This window comes from Haemaphysalis longicornis, unplaced genomic scaffold, assembly GCF_048455015.1.
Source record: "Haemaphysalis longicornis isolate Haplotype H1 unplaced genomic scaffold, Haemaphysalis longicornis Haplotype H1 scaffold_17, whole genome shotgun sequence".
NCBI classification, from domain to species: Eukaryota; Metazoa; Arthropoda; class Arachnida; order Ixodida; family Ixodidae; genus Haemaphysalis; species Haemaphysalis longicornis.
The window spans coordinates 1,476,596-1,498,147 of record NW_027526276.1 but is presented as its reverse complement, the minus strand read 5'-3'; the positions used below and the strand labels follow the sequence as shown (position 1 = coordinate 1,498,147).

Sequence of the window (21,552 nt, the reverse complement as noted above, 5' to 3'; positions counted from 1 at the left end):
GCTCCTCCCAAGGTAAAGACACCAAAGGTTTGCTTAAATCATTTTAAATTTCCCGCGTTCCACTGCTCCAAACCGGGTGTCTCGATGCGAACTCTGCCGTACGGCGAAGACGCGCGTTAATCGAGGCGCCCTACTTCAGCGTTTATAGAACCGCGTTTCCCTACTCCCGTGCATTGCAAACAGAACGTGGAACCTATCTAGTGGAACCTTGCGTAACTGTTGCCGGTTGATTTCTTAAAATGGCGCCAGAAGCTATAGTGGCGCGGGCGACAGCAGGCGACGGCGGACTGAATTCTTTTTCTGCAGTTGATGAAGTATTTAATTTCGCAAAAGTCAAGCATGTTTGATTTTTTTATAAAGGAACACTGCAAATATCACTTCTGCATTGATTTGTTGTCTCATATTTGCGTAATGTCTTGTTCTTCTTCAACAATGTTGACAAGTATGAACCTTACACCGGACATAGACGGGTAGATTTAGCTGTGACTACATAAGACTATTGCGCAGGCATTGTTTTGCTTTGGCCGGGTGGCTGAATCGAGTCACAGACAGACAGACAGAACAAAATTTCCTTGTTTAAGTAGCCCAAGAAAGACTATCGTCTTTAAAAGAGCATTGCTGTACTGAATGGTAGCAGTCATAGTTGATTTTACCCAACCTGCCGAACCACTTCAGCTCACTGACTAGCCAGAGTCAATATTAATAATTAACAGTGACACTGGGTAATCAGTGAGGGGAAGCGGTTCGCCGGTTGGGCAAAATCAACTATGACTGCTCCCATTGTCGCATAGATGCGATACTAATTACGCCATTATCGGTGGAAAGTGCGAAGATATGGCGTTTTCAATGAAATCAAACATTTGGCCATCGCATATGAAGTTAATCTAATTTTCATTGCTTCATTACCAGGATTTTTGTAATTTTTGTGTCCTCACTTCCTATTAGCGCTATCATCGCACATTCAACTCGTGTCGCTGACAATTGACTTCCAACCGCATTTATTCCGCGCAAGCGAGAAAGATGTCAATTTGCCTTGAACATTCTCAGCCACCGGAGTTTTTGCGATGATATTTCCACACGACCTCAAAACAGCTTAAACAATTAGCGAGAAACACTAGACGCAAAAATTCGCCCATCAAATCCGGCCTTGGTTAGCCAGTGAGCTTCGCCCTTTAAAACAATCACTGCTCAAACTGTTATTCTAATAGGCATTTGAGACTATTTGGATAACCACAAATTGCTCAACAAACACAGGTAATTCGCCCCCAGTAATAGACACACGTATACAAACAAAACTTCAGCGTTCCCGTGAAGCGATGGTAGCATCACCACTTGCACCTTCCTTGTATTTGACTTCACATGAAAATGTAAGTGTAAACCCCAAGATAAGGGCTCAAATTTTATTATACCTATTTTTACAGCGTCCATGTTGGTGTTCCGCACGTAAAAGTGACTGAATGTGAAGACGCTCCAAATACTTTGCTTATACCAGTAATGTCCGTCTAGTATGAGATGTAGAGTGCGCGTCAGGCTTGTCTAGGGCAAGCGAGCGCGCGGCTTCGGAGCATGCTGGCGACATCTGCTGATAGCTGCTGGGTTAGAGACAGCTTGCCATTGCGCGTGCGCCGATCTCGGACAGAATCAGGCCGGTTGTGGTTTCGCATGTGCCGCTCGAATTTGCAGACGCCACCACCCTCGAGGGGCACTTATCTTTCACAGTGGCAGCTGGGAGCGTTGACAGGCCAGATAGACGCGTCGTTCGACGCGGTGCAATAACCCAGCAGGCGGTTACGTAATACTACAAAACGACATCCGCTAATCTTCTGAATCTCACGTTTAGCAAACGAAAAGCACGCAACAAGAACGCAGTGAAGCGCTTTCCGTCGAAACTTTTGAGCGATTAAGTAACGGCTGCACTGATAATGCATCGCGTCAAATTACGCGCTTATGCCCGTGTCACCGCCTACGATTGGCACTGCAGAATAAAAGCGCCCCTTGTGGGTCGTGGCGTCTCTAAGTTTGAGGGGCCCATGCCAAAAGATGACCGACCTGAGTCTGTCCGAGATCCACGCACGCGCAATGGCAAGCTATCTCCAACCCAGCCACTATCAGCAGATGTCGCCAGCGTGCTCGGAAGCCGCACGCTCGCTTGCCCTAGAGATACCTGACGCGCACTTTACAGGAACGTAATTAAGATTTACACACATAGCAGTGCAATGTTTCATCGCGATGAAAAGCGTGATCTTTTTTCTTTTAATGTCAGGAGTATAATATTAAATATTGGGATAACCGCACGAAACGACGGGGACACAAAAAAAGAAGTGAAAGAAAGAAGGTTCGCGCTGTTCCCAATGATGAAAGTGCACCAACTAGCCGAACTCGCCACCTAGTGTAATACGGGTAGGATGGAGTAAGGTTGAAACGCCGCTTCGGAGCGCTGTGCTTCCTACTCCCTTTACAATCGAATGTATTGACAAGGAGAAAGGTGCACTTTTTGCAGCGCGTAAGTGCGAACAAAACCTCGCTTAATAGTTGCAAGCTTGAAAGACAGTGGCTTCAAAGATTTTTTTTAAGGCAGGCACACCGACTACAGGCGTTGAAAATTATACTTCAAGGGCGATGCAATATGTTCAAGACCTTTGCACCACTTCGTAAACAAGGAACGAAAAGTTAACAGTTGTACAAAACAACCATCTTCGTTTTCTCATGATAAAATCATAGGAATCAACGACCTTGTCGGTCGATTGATTTATCGCTCACTATAGCAAGGCTTATTTCTTCGTACAAGTCAATACCGTAAGCGTGGTCGTCGCAATGTCTTTGCCACGTCGCGCAAAGAGGCCAGAATCGCTAATGTATCATAAAGCATGAATTGAAGAGTTATATCAGTGCAAATGCACCACACACGTTTTATTCTCGTTAAAGAAAGAAGAAAAACAAGAAAATAATGCGCCACTCCGTCTTTCGGCGACGATAGTTGAACACTATGATTTCTCGCGAGTAATTCTTTGGTTGTCGTCTTCGTTTGGACTTTGACTCGCAGACGGTTTGCACCTTCACTCGTACAGCTTTGACTATGCCTACCGCTTGCTTGGGACTTTTGATTGCAGCTGCTTTGAATTTTACCTTTCGCCATTTTATTTGGCACAAAGAATGCTTTGAGTTCAACCATCGCCGTCGTTACACGAAGCATGCTTCTTTATAAGTTTGCCCGGCCATGTACTCCTCTCCAATCTAAACTGCTTCGACAATGGGCTAATGCCGGAAATAAATAAAAAAAAGTGTCGGAAGGGTGCAATGGGATACACGTCAACTTTATAACGCTATGGACCGAGGTTCGATTCGTAGCATGGCAAGCGTTTTTCTTTCTTTCACTTCCCTCACGCTCATCGACATTGTAAGAGAAAGTTGTTTTCCCTCCCCACGTGCTCGACGCATCATACGGCATCAGTAAGAAGTAGAAAGCTTGCTTTAAATACAGAGCGAAACACAGATGTGCAAGTTATAGGATAAGGACACTTTTCTGGACAAAAAACTTCGAACCTGACAAAAGCTTTTAGGATGCCTGATTCCTCTTACGTATACCGTATATTGCAAGGAATATTTTCGGGTCAACCGCAGCCACCTAAAGGAAACACCTGACCAGGCAAGACATGGCTGCTAACTGGTATTATATAGACGTGTAAACCGAAACTTCGTGTACCTGATTAAAGCAACCATACTCTATTATCTTCGAGTAAATCAATATGGCGTGTGGCAAAAGTGCAAACGTGACTGCTTGCAACAAAATGTACTTCGTTTTCAATACAACCATCCTGTACTTCAGTAGAATCACGGCAATTTCACAATCATAAATTGTAAGTACCGTACGGGAAGCCTGTTGCTATATAGGTTATAAAAGAAAACCGCTAGTAAAAATTTGATACCCCATTACCACTTTGCATATTCAGCGCTGAGTCCATTTGCCCGAGCATAAAGAGTTGCATGAACACTTTATATTCTACCCACCATACTCATCAAGAGTATGAGCACGGAGCTACGAAGAACAAGTGAAATCAGACAAACTAATAAAAACATGAAATGGTCGTTGTATACTTTTTTATTTATGGAGGATTTCGTTGAATACCTTTTCAAGCACGTGAAATAAAACTGCATTCCACATCGTGCTCAGGAAACCAGATTTCACGCTGTTTATGGCAGCCGTGACTTTCTCGTTGATATCATCGTCCAGTCCTTCTATGCGCAGTGACAGTCCTACCAGTGACACAGGAAGGTTTCGTTCCGGATGAAGCTCAACGTTTTCTCCTGAGCCTGTCACAGTGAACTGACTCGTCAGGCGTACGACCAGCGCTGTAGCATCCATCTCGAGCGGAAATCCGTCCGGGCGACGAATCGAGCCCATAATGTGTAGGGGATTTTCGTTGATGAGGTCGAACTGGACAATCCTCGAATACCCTCGGCAAAAGGTCAAGAATGGGCCGAAAGGGCGCAGGGAGTTCAGTCCGACCATGCGAAAGTCGCTGATGTTCACGCCCGTCGCGCCTCCGCCAGGGTTGTCATCAACTACCGGTGAGCGCAAGGCGGGAAGTTTTCCGAGAAACTCGTATATAGCTCGCTCCACATTCTCGTCTTCGAAATCACAGTTCACTGCAACACAAGAACAGAAACGATTGCATCACTTCGCGTTTCGGCGTTGGTCTTGCATACAATACACTTTTTCCGTAGCTAAGGTACTGAATAACTACAGCCGAGCAGGACCTAACTTTTAGAATCAAGCAATATTTAGATATAAATACATTATTTATTTTTGTAACAAAGTTTTCATTCACGCGGCTCATGACAGCATGTGTTTAGCATGTAAGGTGGTCAAAGAAGCACAGCAATGTCCAAACTTGGGTGAGTTGGTGATGCATGTCAAACCACAGCGAAAGCGAAAAAGACATGGACGAAAGTAAGAGACGAAAAATTATTGCGTTCATCCTCTTGCTTTTGTCCGTGTCTGTTTCGCTTGCGCCTTGATTCAGCATCAATAACGCAGTTTTATATCCATTTTATTCACTTTTGTTCAATGTGTTTGTGTTTTTATGCCAGGACACAGGCTCTCAATTGAGGTAAAGCAGCGGAGCGCAATTTTTATTCTTGACCACTATCTTGGTGTGGAATTTCAGTCCTACACAATGGACTTCTTACACTGCATTATTATAGAGATTCGCCGATATTTAAAGAAGGTACTTAACCATACCAGTAGTGAGTCTTAGTATGGTTCAAGAAACCTATTGGCCCATAATAATCACAACTGGCTGGTTTTTTTCTGTGTTTCAACCTTTTTCGAGAAGTGATAAGTTATTTCGTTTGCGCAGCATATTGAAGGCATGACTGCTCATCAGGAAAATGTGGAATCCGTTCGCACCTAACGCGCAATTCCGCAAAGTGTTCATTATAAATAGTAATGCCGAGAGGGAGCGGTCGCTGGCGGTTGGATAAGGACAACGAAAACTTCTTTTCATAAATTCTTACTGGCAAACAATTGACTAATTGATGGTTGATGCACAAGTTGCCGCAAGGACAACTGGTGCAAAGAGCGCCAAAACCGGTATTATGTATGATGGCTGAAGATGTAAATAAAAGAATCACTCAACAGGAACGAAAGTAAAATCAGCAAAAGTCAGTGAGGATGGCTTGTGTACAAGGCCATGTTATGATTATGCCTTATATAAAATTAAGTCTAAAAAGTTTAAGTGTGCTAAATATTTAAAAAACATGCTTGGCAGAGAACATGGGATCGTCATACAGGAAAAAAGCTGCGTGCAGTGGGATGTGTAGTCTGCAAAGTTGTGGGAAGTGTTTTTTTCGTCGTGGCGTTGCGCTGCTGAGCACGAGGTCGCGGGTTCGATTCCCGGCCGCGGCGGCCGCTTTTCTGATGGAGGCGAAAAGCAAAAACGCCCGTGTGTACGAGATTTCGGCGCACGATAAAGATCCCCAGGTGGTCAAAATTAATCCGGAGCCCTCCACTACGGCGCGCCTCATCGCCTGTGTTGCGTCGGCGCGTTAAACCCCACAATCAATCAATCAATGTTTTCGTCGTGTTGTGTCAAGTGCCTTGCTTTGTATGAGCTGGTGAACTACACACCTGCTACACAGAGGTCTTGAAGACCCTGTGAGCAGATACGAGTTTGGGACATGTGTGTGCCCTATCTGTAGCCTAGCAATGGCATCTTCTGCGTATCTGTTGCGTGTGTCAGTGGTGTATGGTCCCAGTTGTGGTTTTATTGCGTGTAATGTTATCGGTCTGTCCACTCCAGCGTGTTTGCCAGGTGTTGCGAAGTTGTTGTATGATATGTGACTTCATGTAAGTGCAGTATTATATTGTTACGTCTACTAGAAAGTAACCACATTGCTGTGTTCTCGAGCAAAACCTTACCATTCGCATTTGCGCCGCGCTAATTAGTCGCAGTTGTAACTTAGTAAGACTTTGACTAACGATTCATCCAATAGTGACTCTTAAGGAACCATCCACTTAAATGCACCCCGGGATATTGGGGTTTTGCAAGGATAATTCATGCACTGCCCTCCATATATACTGTATTCTAATAATATGCAAGGAAGGACGCGTGAGAATGTTACCCCTTCCATTAGAGAAAAAGTCACCAGAACTCTCTCTGGGAGTTATGTAATCGCAGCATGTTTTATATGCGTTTAATAAACGTCATATTTTGACTAGGCATAATGCTCGTTCATTACGTTATGGGTCAAACACTCTAATTACCGATGTTTAGTAAGCACGGAACCGACCAAATTAAAATCTCGGTACGTCATACTCCGCGTTTCAGAAGCTCGCGCTAACCAAACGCAGTAAGTTGCAACCCAGGAAACGTTTCTCTGAAATTAGGCTAATTTTGCCGTCTGCCCCGTCACAAGGCTTGGTATTTTCTCATGGCGCTCAGAATGCACTGATCAGCCATCTGCCATCTGCTGTCATATCGAAGACGGGATTTAGCAATACTGGACTAGTCTCACTAGATAAGATACAGAGTGCCGAGACTGAGCCACGCAAATGAGCAACGGCCGCCATTTCGGTGTTTATCAGTGCTGCCAGATTTCCCATTCTGCGGCCTCACCGTAAAGTTTGATTAGGTCATTTGTAAACAACAACACTGCCGAAGAGACATCAACACGGCATGTTCGGACACACTTCTTGAGCTGAAATTCTGCGAAGAGCGATATTCGCGTTCGGAACGGCGCCAGTCGCGCGCATTCGCAGAGCAGGGAGGACACGCTGTGCCGCAGTTGACCGACAGAAAACGCATAAACAACAAGATGGCGGGGTTCATGAACTGTTGTAGTATCAACAAATGTCAGGTGATGCGAACTGACTAATAATCACGGCGGCAGCACGGAACAATAGCAGAAATAAGTGCTAATACTCTGTACATAATATAGTGACACTATACTGGGCCATGTAGCTCTGCTTCTTCGAGCATAATCGTGACTAACGCAATGTAGCGTTGAACGTATCCTCTGTCAGCTAGTATTCGTCCAGACAATATACAGCCTAAACGGGTCTAAAATTTTAATGCGAATAATCATATCGCCAGCTGCGCTAAACCAACTCGGTCATGAGAAACACGTGGTTTGCAAACGGCCAGTCAAAATCCTGTTAGCTACAACGCATCATTTGTCTAGGTTGGTCACTACCTCGCCTACGGTTCACCAGATGGGGAAAGCTGACCTATCACGGAGCTACAGCGCCTAACCCTGGGTGCGGCCTTGTTGGCTGGCATGACGTCATTCGGCATGGTTGGCATTTGAGAACACTTTTCTCGCCGTGGCCTTCTCTGCTGCCCGTGCGCATTAAAGAGCGCCGCCGCGGCTCTATGGGTGAATTTCACAATTGTTAAACTGCGGAGTTGTTTTACAAACCCAAGTTCGCCGTTGCAGGAAGAAATACAAGGAAAATGCCAAGCGCTCATGAGCGCGCGCCTTGCGGCGACTGCCAAGCGTCCCCAACACGCCCAGTGGTATTAGAAAAAAAATGACAAAAACCCCGACGGTTGAGAAAATGGCGACCGCTCGTGAGCGCATGCCCACCCATGTTTCCATACATGGGAGCGCTTCCACAATCGTCTTGTTCCATTTCACGGTGACTAAATTGAGCTGCGACTGCCCCCATTATGAAAATGGCGACCGCTCGTGAGCGTGTGCCTACACATGTTTCCATACATGGGAGCACTTCCACAATCGTCCTGTTCCATTTCACGGTGACTAGATTGAGCTGCGGACTAAATTATATCAAATGATGACTTTTCTTCGTGCTTATCCCATTTTGCTAACGACGCACTTCGAGCAGACAATGAGAGTCTACGGCGAATCTGAAACTGGAAAACGCCAGTAGTGGCGAATGTGGCGCTGGCGCCATCTGTTTACGGTGGGCCAAACTGCTCGCTGTAAACGGTCTAGTCCCCCTAGCGTACCGTTTTGAAAGCAGTCGCGGGAAGCTCTGGCCCGCTTCTCACGTTTACCATTGCCTTTTCTGCACGTTCACGACTGAGACTGATCGTTTGAATGCATTGTAAATACATATTTATGTGAAGGAGTAATTCTGCTCGCAAATGTGGTGCATTTACGAGAGTGAAAATGTTTCTGACGCGATGCTTGTGTGGCACACTCGGTCTCTATTAGCTCCAGGTGTGTGTCACAGGCCGACGTCGTGAAACCTGCATGTGAATGGAGCTGATTGTCATTCCACTGGCCTAAAATTTACTACGAGTGTCAGCTCAAGCAACGTTTCCACACATGCCCATGCTACGGCTATACACTGCGATGAAAATCAGTTTTGTGCGCCTACCTAATCTAGTGCAGCATTCATACCAGACAGCACCCCAGTTATGCTTGTATTGAAAACTACCCTGGACTAGCCAATGTGGCATAAATTTTATGAGCATTCTACGAAAGGCGTACGATGTACAATGCAAACTTATAGTCGAGAATCAGCGCACGATCATAAAAATCTGACGCTGGTGTTATCACAACGTGTATTACACAGTGCAGGGCGCGCTGCTAGCTGTGAGGCTGAGCACAGTTCTTTACCCTAAAGCCGGTTGGTGGAAGATAAGGATGTAGTCTGAATGAGGAATCTGCTCCCTTCTAAAGAAAGGCTTAAACAGATGGGGGCTATTAATGTTACAAAGGTTCGTTTTTGTTGAGATGTCGGCAGACAGAACGTATATCTAATATGCAGCTAAATCGTTGGTGTTTGAATGCAAATCATGCCTGAAATTTGCAAGGGGTGACTGTGTGTTTGTTTGTGTTTTTATTCGGCAAAAGCCTCACACAGCTGTTCGTCGGCTTGTGCGCCGGTCTCGCCCAGTATGAACAGCAGGTTACGAAAGGCTTCGCTTAGCGCTAATAATGAAGCAACGATGGAGAGGTTAAAAGGAAACGCCGAGATCAGGCAGCCCGTTCCTGAAGCGTAGTGCATAAAATATTGAGATGTATGTAGAAATGTTTAATTGATGTGGTGTCGCGGTAAACATTAGAGAGAAACACAAGAAAACATAAGGAGTGCCGTTGTGAAGGAAAGTTTGACATCCACCTAAATGCAGCCATACGGCTACAAAGGAAAGCTATACATATACAGCTTTCTCAGAAACTTCGCAGTTGAAGAAAAATTCGTCCTGGTCCAGGATTCGAAACCGGGACCCGGGATTTCCCCTAAATCTGGTCGATTAACACCTGTCCTTCACTTCGAGTTGTTGATGAATTCGCTTTCGCGCTACTAACGACTAGCCTCCTGGTTAGCTCAGTTGGTAGAGCAACTGCTCCGGTTAAGCAGTGGTTCCGGGTTCGAATCCTGGACCAGGACGAATTTTTCTTCAACTGTGAAGTTTCTGAGAAAGCTGTATATGTATAGCTTTCCTTTGTAGCCGTATGGCTGCATTTAGGCGGATGTCAAACTTTCCTTCACAGAAACTTACTCCACCTTGGGAATTTCCCCTAAATCTGGTCGATTAAGGAGTGCCGTTATATACTCAGTACACAAATTCGCATTGTATGCTGACTTCTGCTCGTTTGCATTATTCCTTCCATGAGTAATCTGACTGTTAATAATTAGTTGAAAATGTGTGCCAGTGGCCTTACCTTTGGCACACGACGCAAGAGTGGGCACAAGGGATGCAATCACGAGTGTGGTGCTGACCGCTTTCAGTTTCATTTTCTAGCCTGTAGAAGTACGAAGAAATACATAATTGAGTTCTTGACAGGCACGGGAAACAGAGTGCGATGCTCTTAGAATGTCTGCATTCCTCCCCCTCCCCCCCCCCCCGCGTTTTTCTTCCGTCGGTAATTGCCAGAGAGAACTTTGAAGGCAGAGGAGCAACGCCCCAAAACATTTAATTTAATTGGGATTTCCTAACCACCCAATTAATAAAAAACACTGAAATGCTGTTTACGTTCTACGAAATCAATAAAGGTATATACAAGAACGTGCGGAAACTTTTAATTAATGTACAAATTTTTAAACGGATATTGAGAAGTACATGCTCACCTAATTATTTTTAGAAAAGCTCAATTTCTAAGTATACTCAGAGTCCTTCAAGGCTTTACTGGTCACGAAACTTCGGCGCTCGTTTCATATAGGGACCGCGCGCGCCACTACAGGCGCCACCGCCGCACGAAGGTCATCCAGCCGCCGCTTTCGCGGCGTATTGGCATGCTCTTGGCGTGCAAACGCTCGCTGCTTTTGGTGTCTGCGCGCTGATTAAGTGTGTTTTTTTTTGTAGTAGTTAGCGATGAATAGTCCGGTCATCACCTGCCTTCAATGGGGTTTTATTTTTCGAAGTAAATTACCGTAGACTTCGACCGCGACGGCAACGGCTTCTGCGTGCTCTGGCACAAGCGCTGCGCCGTCGTGTTTTGGGATCATGGAGGAAAGAAAAGCTTAGGAGAGGCCCTGACGTCACACCCAGCGCAGCCGGAAACGCCATTTCTGTAAGTCGAATGGCGGACCATTGGCCCTCCATGCCATTGGCGGACTCTTTTTGCCTCTCTCTCTCGGTGCACCTCCTCCGTCCTGTATCGCCTCTCTTGTCGTCTGCATCTGCCAGCGCCGACCCGGCGGAAATCAGCTGATAGGCAGGTAGAAGGCCGTTTTGCAGCGCGTGACCGTGAATCCAAACGCGCGGTTACACTGTTACACGTCTTCAGTGTGGCCGCAGCAGGTTTGCGAAGCGGCTCGCTCTAACAATGCCGCAATGCTCGGTGCCAGGCTGCAAGTCGCGATCGGTACCCAAGGAATTGGGCGTCACTTTCCACCGGTTAGTGCATCATTCCGCTGACAAGTATTGCTGTACATTGGTGTGCATTCATCCTTTGTTTGCAATCGCCGCCGTTTATAGGTTCCCAAGCGATGGAGAACGCCGCAAACAGTGGGCGAACGCCGTGCGGCTACCGGACTGGAAAGTGCCCAAGTTTGCGTTGCAGTTTCACTGGCAATTCCAGAGATGACTAGTCAATTAAACGGCCGTTCTATATATATAGGTAAGCAGTACTTCATGCATATTTCACGCTAAAATTTGTGGAATGTTTTTACCGTTGTTCCCGTGCCTTCGATAGAATTTTTTGCGAAGGAGGAGGAGGAGGAGGCAAAACGTTTTATTCAGTAAAAAAAATGAGAGGGTGGGTGGCGTCAATAAACTTTTTTTCGCCAAGTTTCAACTTGTCTCAGTGTCAATAAATTCAAGGTGATATCAGTTGAAAACGTTCATACACTAACCTCGCAGTATGAAGCGTTGAAAAGCGAAATCCAGAGCGAGACCACAAAAAGATCCAGATTCCAGATCCAGCACTCTTCCAGTCAACAGACGGACACCTAATAAGGTAATAGGACGATGGAATTATATCAACTGGGAATCTACCTTGTAACAGTTGCAAAGGCACTGCCGCGCATTGCCGGCCTAGCAAACTATATATTGCAGCGGCGATAACCAAAAAATTCAGTTGCGAATCGTTCGGTTGCAAGTCGCCTACATACTGCACACCGTGTATCACTTCCCGAAAATCTACCTGACGGGTGTCCGCGCGTACGACGGGACGGCGCGTTCACGATATCTGCACTTCAATAGGCGCGTCGTGATCGCGACCGGAGCAAAAGCTTGACGCGGTACAAGGTGCACTTGCAAGTAGAAATTAAATGACATATTCACATCGGCGCAGCTGTCGCAACTCGCAGCATCCTTTTCGAGTTCCGCAAGACCACAGCAAAGCGAAGCAGCAATCTTCGTAATCGGACGACAAGGCAGGCGCTGCCTTTCCTCCATGACTGGCGAACGGCGGGCGGGTTGTTGCTAGGACGCCGTTGCTAACGCGACTTCCAATGGCCGCCGAAAACACGTGACTTCCTCCACACTTTTGCCAATGCGCGGGGATAGCTGGGGGCCTCTCCTAAGCTTTTTTTTCCTCCATGTTTGGGATTTTCAAATCTCTATTTCTTCTTTTCTTAAAGCAAAAGTTGTAAATACCACACATACGGTAGCTGCGTAGTCACGGACTGCTGCGGGCCTATCGATAATGCAATAAAAAAAAACAAAGAAACCAAGTACGCGTCGTTCAGACTACGCTGAATCCGTTGATTGCTCTGGAATGCACAGAACACTAAAAGAGATAACCCAATAGTATTGTCGTTTCAATGAGAGGGCACATACTTGAGAACATCTAAAAACGCTGCAGAAGCGCGAAGGATCAAAACACAAATAGATATATGTTGCACATTGTGTCTTTCCGCTTTAATCCTTGCAAAAACAGGAAGCGAAAAAAGAACACTAAAACTGATTTTATCACATGCATAAAAAATTCAATGTTACGAAGGGATACAAAAGAGCATGGTCCAGCATACAAAAATTTATTTTTTAGCGCTACGATGTGGAGCACACGCAGGAAACAGTATATTGCCACGTAGCCAAGAACGACGCAAAGCTTTTCTGAACGCAGCGAGCTAGCGAGCTCCTGTTCTACAGAAGACTAGAATGAAACCCAAACGTCGAAGAAGCAGTCCGCAGTGTGACGTGCACAGATGAACGTCAATAAAGTGAGTTGCGCGGCGTTTGCTATGCATGCATCTCTCGGAACGTTATTAATTCCAGATCCGTGGTAATGGGATCGAGAACATTGTCGAAGAAACAAAAAATCAAGTTGGCGACAAGGTGGCACCCTTTTCATATCAAACAATATTGCCCGACGGGACGTACGACAAAAAGAGCAAGCGGGCGCTCCGGTTGAAACGCCAGATAAGAAACCGGAATCGGCCACGCGCGGTTACAAAACGAACTAGATGAACCCTAAGGGATAATTCGCGGAAATATGAAAAGTAAAAGCACAAGGACGTCCCAAAGCTTTCTTACACGCGAGCCTGAGCGCAAGGTAATACAAGTTTGCAAACAGGTAATGAAGCACCGCTACAACCTGAATGATATGACAACAATCCGGCTTTAACTTAGCCTTGTACAATTCTATGTCAACGATGCTCTCAAAAGGGTACATTGGTTTTTTTATTCTCACACACATTATTCCCACATTATTCCCACTCACACACATTTTATTCCCACGCGCTGTCACACTTATAATTGAAGCCGAAATCTCCCGTTTCTTGCCTTGCCTCCATTTCTCTCGCAGCTCCCCGTCGCTCGGTCAACAGAACAAGGAAACATTTTCTGTGGTATCGTTGTACAAGGAACGACATCCCGGGACGCAACACATGTTAGGCATCGTCGTTGCACTACTTAAGTCGCATCACAAGAGCGCGAGATGCACGTTACACTTTTTTTTTCCGCACAAAACAAATAGAACTCGCCGCGGCTCCGCCGTTCGAGCCAGCGCAACGCCGCCCGAGGTGTGACCTCAGTGAGAGGGTGGCGCCACCACGCGGCGGCCAAACGCAGCATATGATGCTCTCCCATTGAGTTACGGAGCAGTTTCGTGACAAGTAAAGCATTGAAGGACTCTGGTATACTCAAACAATATCGTCCGTTGCGGCGTGACCCTACCTCATAAATATTCTGTGGTAGTTCTACGTGTATGAAGCAGGCAGTAATTATTGTCATAAAGACAGCATTTTCGGCGGGAGTTACGTTATCCTTGACTCTTTGTCCAAAATATTTTAAGCTAGTTGTGGCCCCCGAAGCAGTTAGTGACATGCAAGCCAAAATAATTCGGCCGACACTAACAGCTGCTTATGTGTAGAAAGTTGGACCGTTTATTTCAGCGGGGGAACTCATTTCGAGTAATATTTTTGTACTGTAGATCCCGCTTTACGAGCTATCTGTATGGTGACTGCGGTGTGGCGGGTGTTCCTTGTACCTATTGGTAGCACTTTGAAAAGGGTGCATCTAGTTCAACGGCGATAAAAAGCACAGATCTTCTCTATCGGTTAAGCGTCTGTTGTTAGAAATTACGACCACGGGCAAACCGGCTGCACCCTCCTTCGCCCCCCCTCCCCTTCCCCAAGACCTTCTCAATGGACAGAGCTCTCGGCTGCCGGGGAATGTTTTCTACTCGAGTGTCTTCGAGTTCACCTGTTAAACGATATGGCACTACCGCCGCAAGAACTGAGATATGTTTTTTTTTTTTCAGCGCCGGGAACCTGCTGATGTAGGGTAGTGGTGACGGGCTCGAGTATTACTTTGGAGACCCGTATTCGTTTCTTATACTTAAACCAATATATCTAACTCCTTTTTACTTTATTTCAGCATTCCACAGACGCAGTATAGCACAGATTATGCTGTTTTTGTGTTTGTTCTTTTCAAGCACGAAAGTGTTTTATGCCCGGGTACACAAAGATCTGAGCGCCGTCATATCCGTCACGGAAATGATGCCGCAAGGAAAAGTTCAATTGCCGTGGCTGCGCCAGGAATCGAGCCATGATCTCCTTCGCCGCAATTGGAGGTAGAGAGCGCTCTGCCCACTGCCCAACGAATTCCAGCGCAAGCGACCTACAAACACGCCTTATATGTTTCCAACTACTTTGTTCATTCAGGTGCCCTCTAGGAGATGCTGACGCTTAGGAGACGTGAAGCGAAGTAGTTCATCATGACACTAATCAGCGCCGATAGTTGGCGCCTCGATGCCAGTGACTTCACGTACGCGGGACGCGGGTTAATTGAGGCAACCTCTGCCACCTACTGCTTTCGGTTTCGGTGTCGGTTCCGCTTAGTTCGCACGGTTTTCAATGGGCTGTGGTATCAGTCGGGTTTACGCAATGTACCGGCGCGTGCAATCCAGTGTCTAACGTTGATGTCTAACGGTGCCATACCGACCTATGTGAACAGCGATGTACATGAAAAGCGATTTTGCATGTGGATGCAAAATAAATGCTCCATTGGAGGCACATTTCTTTTCCGGGTTTCACCGATTCCTATGAAAGAGGCATCAAACACATTTCCTTTTTTTACTTTCTGCAGGAGCGGCTGCTTTCTGTACCGATTTGCAACGGCGCTCTTTTGCAAAACAGAGCACTTGACGCCTTTGCTTTAAAATTATTTCAATAAGGTATCCAGGAGATCAAGGCTATCGAGACGCCTAGAGGTGAGTTCATTCATTTAGCGCCGTTCCTCTGTGGTATTTACTTACGTCTGAAGCCTGATCTAATATCGTTATAGGGACGACCCCGCAAGCTCGATCTCTTTAACACTTTCTTTCGAGCCTACACTTGATGTGTATGTGCCTGAGGCGTCCCTATGTTGAGTGAACGGTTGCGGTTAAATTTATGGCTGCTTCTTACGTATTGTCAAGGTACCGAAAAGCGAGAGCTCGGCCCTTTTGGACCTAGGGTATTGTAGGAAGCAGGTTGGATTTTATCAGTAGCTGCCCAATATAACCTGTTCATTACCTACTACAGCTCTCGCGAGTGATCAGCCGGTAAACGTTATTTTGAAATGCAACAAAAATAACGTAAATATATATTTTTCTTCCCAAAATACTACTGCGCGGTTTCTATCGATCACGCGGGGATATGAAGGCGTCCATAAAAATGCAATCCTTCTGAAATGTTCGGTCTATACGAAAACATGGAAATCCATATTTTTGCCTTTACGACACACTGCCAGAATAAAAACAGGGATATGTGTCCACCGCATATGATAATAAAGTACGGGATTAGGTTTAGAAAATTTGACACCGGTTTCATCTCTCTACGACCGCCACAAACACCAAGCCATGGTCTATATTAATTCCGTTACTAGGAGTACGGGCAAAACATACGAAAAACGCATGCTGGCTGCCGTATCTATCAGTTTAATTGAGACAGAAACACACAAACTGCGTCAAAAGCCTGTACCATGACAAATCGATTGCTTCTTTTCTTTTTAGAAACATTATCTGCATTACTAACGGCCGGGTGCGTAATACTCCGTATGAATTCTACGTTTCCATAATTCCGTTATGCAAAACATTGCACTAGGAATTATACTGAAGGGAGATATTAAGATTTGTAGATTACAAGTGCAAATTGACGGAAAGCCAACTTTGACAGTGTATTACCTCTGTTTCACTCTTGTGCTCGCGCATACGATAATCGAAACGTACAGAAAAGGACAAAGGAAGTCACAATACGATTATACTTTCCAATTAACATCGCTCACTTTATATAGCTGTACAACACCCGTGCCCTCCACAAAGGTCTTGGGTAGAGTCGATCTACTTCCTTCGGTCTAGTAAAAAATCATTAAAACAGGTAACTATGTGCAGTTCGTAGTCGTGGCGCACAACGGATGTTGAGACGCGTATTAAAAAACGCTTCGCTGCACAGCGCCCCACATGACAGGTGTCTTCGCGAGTTACAGAACTTTAATTAAAGGGGTCTCTAGGCTGCGCGCCGAACGTAAGGCTTCCATAAACATACCAAATCGCCATTTAACAACAACAAAAAAAAAACTACACGAAAAATTGAGTTCTTCAGCAATAAAAATATTTCGGCTTTGAAAAAAAAACTGCGATGAAAAATGAAAGCTGGCCCGCTGAGGCTCGAATCCAGGTGATTAGTGCAAGTGCCGAGTCCAGAACCTCGAGGCCACGCAGCCCGAACGGCGGGACCGTTTTAGCAGCAGCTCATTATTATGGCACGCGCAGTGACATCGCGCATTTCAAGTGGGGCGCTTTCCAGTGAAGTGTTTGGAAACACGCGGGAGGGGACAGGTTGCAGGAAGTTTTCAGGAAAAAGAAGGCACACGAAACGGTAGCGCGGGAAGTCACCTTCACTAGCTTTCGCTGTTCCGGGCCACATTTAAATTATGACTTGTACCGCTCTAATCTGGCCCCGTCCCCGCTATGCGCATACTGCAAAGAACCCCAAACGATCGACCATTTCTTCTTCTCCTGCCGACGGTTCTCCTCTATAAGACGCAGATACTTGAAAGCACAAGCAGCCGGCTAAACTTCCCGCTGTCTGCTACACTTATTTTGTCATTCGGAGTGAAGGAACTGGGATTCTGCCGCGGGGACCATTGTCGTGCGTTGCACGCATTCATCTTGGAATCAGACCGTCTGCCGTGTTAGACATCATTTGGTCCTTCTGGATTCCCCTGTCAAGTATATGCGCACCCAGCTCACTGCTTCGCCTGTACCCCATTCTTTCTTCATGTTTCTTACTTTCAATTTTCATTCAATAATGTTCATTTTACCTTTTTATTTATTTCTCTTGTCATCTACTGCTAATCCATTGTAATATTTAAATATGTTTCTTTCCCTGCAAAAATTGCAGAATTTCTTCCGGTAAGGCGCCCATTTCCTGGCCAATCCATTTCACTACGCGTCATTTCACTAGTACCACCACCCCCACCACCACCACCGGAACTGCATGCTTCGCGTATGCACCCGGCTCGTGCATTTTGACTTCAGCGTTTGCTTGTTTCGTCATACACACCAAGTAACGGTGCTCACCGAGAGGCTCAATAAATTCGCTACTGGTCTTTGAAGGGCGCCATCGTTTTGTGAAAGCTCTTTAACGTCGTATTCACGAATTAAACATATGCATTTAAGGGAAGATATCTTTTCCCGAAGCAACAAATCTATCGTGGAATCGAAACAAAATTTCCGGCGCCTTTTCTAATAGCAGTGTTTCTGGCGGCGAAAGCTCGACACATCAAGTGTTTCAGGCCGACGAATTTCCTTGTCCGGTCGGCATATAATTGCTGAAGCAAAACGTTCTCGTGGTATAGGACGTTCCCTAGTAGTGGGTGGCCTATTTTAACGTGTAAACGTTAAGGAGCTCGTGCAGCATAATGTTGGATTTGATGGCGTCGCGGACAAGTCCGGCTTAGTCGATTGCAGCCCCTGACAGTTTCCATCCGTTGCGGAGTGCGCAGAGTGGAGATGTTATGCTCTCGTTGGGATTCACATTTGGCATTCACATCTACGCGTACGATGAAAGTGGTGTCACGGGAGCTGCTCTAGAACGTTACTCTAGAACATGAAATCCACCGTCATGGCGGATTTCATGTCTATTGACCTCTGCTTATGCTAGGCTATCGCGTTCACTTTAAATCTGAGAGGCCTCAATGTAGCCTTGACGATATTTGTATGGGAAGTGTTGTGTTGATGGCTCCACGAAACCCATGGCGAATATGGAAATAAAAAATCCTGCTCGTCTTGTTTTCGGTTATAAGAAACAGTATAGTATATTTTAGTACGCATTTCATTAGGAAGACCTTAGAACTGTGACACAAAGAAATCACATTTTGCTACGTTCGAAAATGGAAATTTATCCGCTAAACCCCCCCCCCCTGTCATTAAATTTGTGACCACTGAATAACGTGCTATTAACCTGCCAGATGGAGGTGCATCGGCTTCGTTCTAATAAATGTATCATTGGGCCGAAAACAAGAGCGGAGAATCGTTAAAGAGATCATTCATAATTTGAAATAACCTGTACTGGACAAAATGCAGAGAACGACGTTTCAAGGGCAAATTTACCTCGAACTATTCCTTTGCACTCAAAATATGACCGCATTTTATTGAGAATATGTGTGATGGGTGAGGTTTACCCACGGCAAGATGTACGATGTATACGTGCCAGTTGGAGTTTCATATGGCAGAATGCGTTACTGATTTCCAATTTTCCTCTAGCCTACTACTCTTATCTACAAAAAACAGATAAACATCCTTGGTAGTACCCCGAAGCCGACACAAAGATATCCCAAGATTTTAGACCGATCTGCAAGCTTGTGAGCTACCAGGTTTAGTTGGGCTGGCCACCATCGGAGTGCGACTCCGCTACCCTCACTGTGAGATGATTATATACCCGAAAAAAGCTGCCTTGATGGGATTGAGGAGGTCTCTTGGCTTTTATCGGCTGCTATCGAAATAATTTATTGTGTAGTTCACATATCCCGCATCTTAAACCAACGCCAACAATATCTTAAACGTGTGCCACTGTACGGCAAACAGCACACGGCACAGTACATTCTCCACCAGCACATTTAAAGTGTATGGTTTTAGTGCGAAACGTAGAGTGTGTCATAAGGGTGGCGGAAAGACTACCATAAAAATTGCGCCCAGCCCAAAGTAAATTGAAGTGAAGAACGCGGAATGGTCAGGATTACCGTCCGGGTTTTGAACCCACGTCTCAAGAAATGCGAGTTCAACAAGCATGCCCTGCCCCATGGACGATACTTAGATGTAAACGACAACGTGCGGTCCAGGGAATAAATTCTACCATTCTAATCAGAAACGAGTCCCAGGCGCTTTGAAGGTTGCATGTGGGATTGGATCATTATAATTTAGGCAGTTGCCATACGCGTTTACACTCGTATCAAATATGTAGATCATGACTGGTTTCGAGCCCATTGTTGCTATAAAAGGGCACAGTCGCACCACTTGACACGTGTACGAATAATTTGAAAGAGACAGCGATAGTGTTACATTGGCAGATGGATTCTAGATCGAGGGGGAAGTGGTAGTGCAGAAGCCACGGTGTTTGTGGCCTGGGACAACTTGAAGGGTGGAAAGTTGTGAACATGATAATCGCAAAAGTAGGAAAGCACAGTTAGGGAACATTTTATGTGTACTACAAACAGGAGAGATTGGCCAAGCCCCTTAGGAACAGCCACAGTGAAAAAAGAATTACGCCATGGGAACGGCATTATGGTAATAGGAATGAGACCGCGGACCCACATAACTGCACACGTTTCTGTATGTCTTCGCTGTGCTGCAATGTACCCTGAAGGTCTAGGGCAGCCGGACCTGTAAGACGTGGTGGAGCAGGCAAATGTGCCGTGGAAAATGATGCAAGGTAACAGAAAAGGGCCTAACTTTGAGCATAGAACCACGTGTTCGGTACACCTAAAATAACCATCAGCCAACACCATCGTATCCGTCATGACGCGTCACATCGTCACATCGACCTCGTAATGAATACGTTATCTCCACCGAAGATGACATCCACAATAATAAGCCATTACACAGAGATAACAACCATAAAATACTTTTGGATTGCCACACACGTGAGATGTCACTTATTGTTTGCAAGAATTTTCTTTTGAGACTTGCTGCCACTGAAGTGAAGGGATCTCTTATTGGATACACCATTCTATATGAACGAAAAATTCACGGTTGGCTTGCTACTTTCGAAGAATATAGAACCCTCCAGTTGTATTTCAGTTGTTCATTATTCCGTTCAGATAGAATAACAAAAATTCTTACCCTTATTGTTAGTGGTGGTTCACTGGTGACGTTATCTTCGTACCAGTCTTTGCGTCCGAGACAACCATGTACAGCCAGCGTAATACATACACACGTAGTGCTGTCACTGCCTTTTATACCTTTATCCAGCAACACCCCAAAACGCAATACCATATGAGTAACGAAAGAGCCCTCACTCTATTGGACCGTATTTCGCAGTCATTCAAACATCATTAGTTTCCTGATTCAGCATTTTGTCCTTTTCATACTGTTTTTATGGCGTGGGCATGGGCAAACGTTCCTGCAAAATAATATTCTCCGTATTTATTTTCGCTGGAGTGTGACATACAAATGCAGCGGCACGTGTTTTTGCCGATGGAAACGTTTTCACATGTTTCCCTTTTTTCTGCTTGTAATCCAGTGTCATAATCGCAATGCTTTCGCGGGCAATGGCCGCAGAACGACATGTTTACCCTTTCATGGCACCCTACCAAGTCACCACATGGAGAATAATGGCACCATGCGGGAAGCATTAGGTATGACGGCCCTCTTCGTAATTCCATTCACGATGTTCGAACAGCGAGATACAGGGTTGACAATCTCTTTATTTTCTCAGAAACGCACCGGCGAACATCATTTTTTTTTATTTTACTTCGACAATCCTTAACGCAATGAGTTCAGGACGTTTCTCTATCACTTCAATTTCAAGAGTAAGATGAAAATACTATATCCATATTTCTTTGCTGCCTCATAGTTTTTGTGGTAGCTTCTAAGTAAGCGGACTGAACAACGGGTATTACACGTCACTTAAATTTGGCAGCAGTATAAGAAGTTACCTCAGTGAAGAAAACGCGGTAATGAGCGCAGTACTTCCGTTTATGCACGCGC

The 21,552-nt window shown here is 45.5% G+C and overlaps 1 protein-coding gene across 2 annotated transcripts; it reads right to left on the bottom strand.

The window, feature by feature from the left end:
* Positions 1-4,083: 4,083 nt before the first annotated feature.
* LOC144166378 (uncharacterized) lies at positions 4,084-20,757 on the bottom strand. Of its 2 annotated transcripts, XM_077695893.1 has the most exons (4): positions 20,686-20,754; positions 11,771-11,866; positions 10,138-10,218; positions 4,084-4,647 (listed from the first exon to the last, which is right to left on the bottom strand). In XM_077695893.1, the coding sequence occupies exons 3-4, from the start codon at positions 10,208-10,210 to the stop codon at positions 4,100-4,102; spliced, it is 621 nt and encodes a 206-aa protein (XP_077552019.1). In that variant the 5' UTR covers positions 10,211-10,218; positions 11,771-11,866; positions 20,686-20,754; the 3' UTR covers positions 4,084-4,099. The 2 variants fall into 2 exon arrangements, with proteins under 2 accessions (XP_077552019.1, XP_077552020.1); XM_077695894.1 differs by lacking the exon at positions 11,771-11,866 and having other exon boundaries at positions 20,686-20,757.
* Between the last annotated feature and the right edge of the window lie 795 nt (positions 20,758-21,552).

Excerpts from the sequence above, each read along its gene's own strand:
- LOC144166378 (XM_077695894.1), bottom strand. The coding sequence starts at position 10,210 with ATGAAACTGAAAGCGGTCAGCACCACACTCGTGATTGCATCCCTTGTG. Across the intron at positions 4,648-10,137 it reads TCTTGCGTCGTGTGCCAAAG|TGAACTGTGATTTCGAAGAC; the intron begins GTAAGGCCACTG and ends CTTGTGTTGCAG.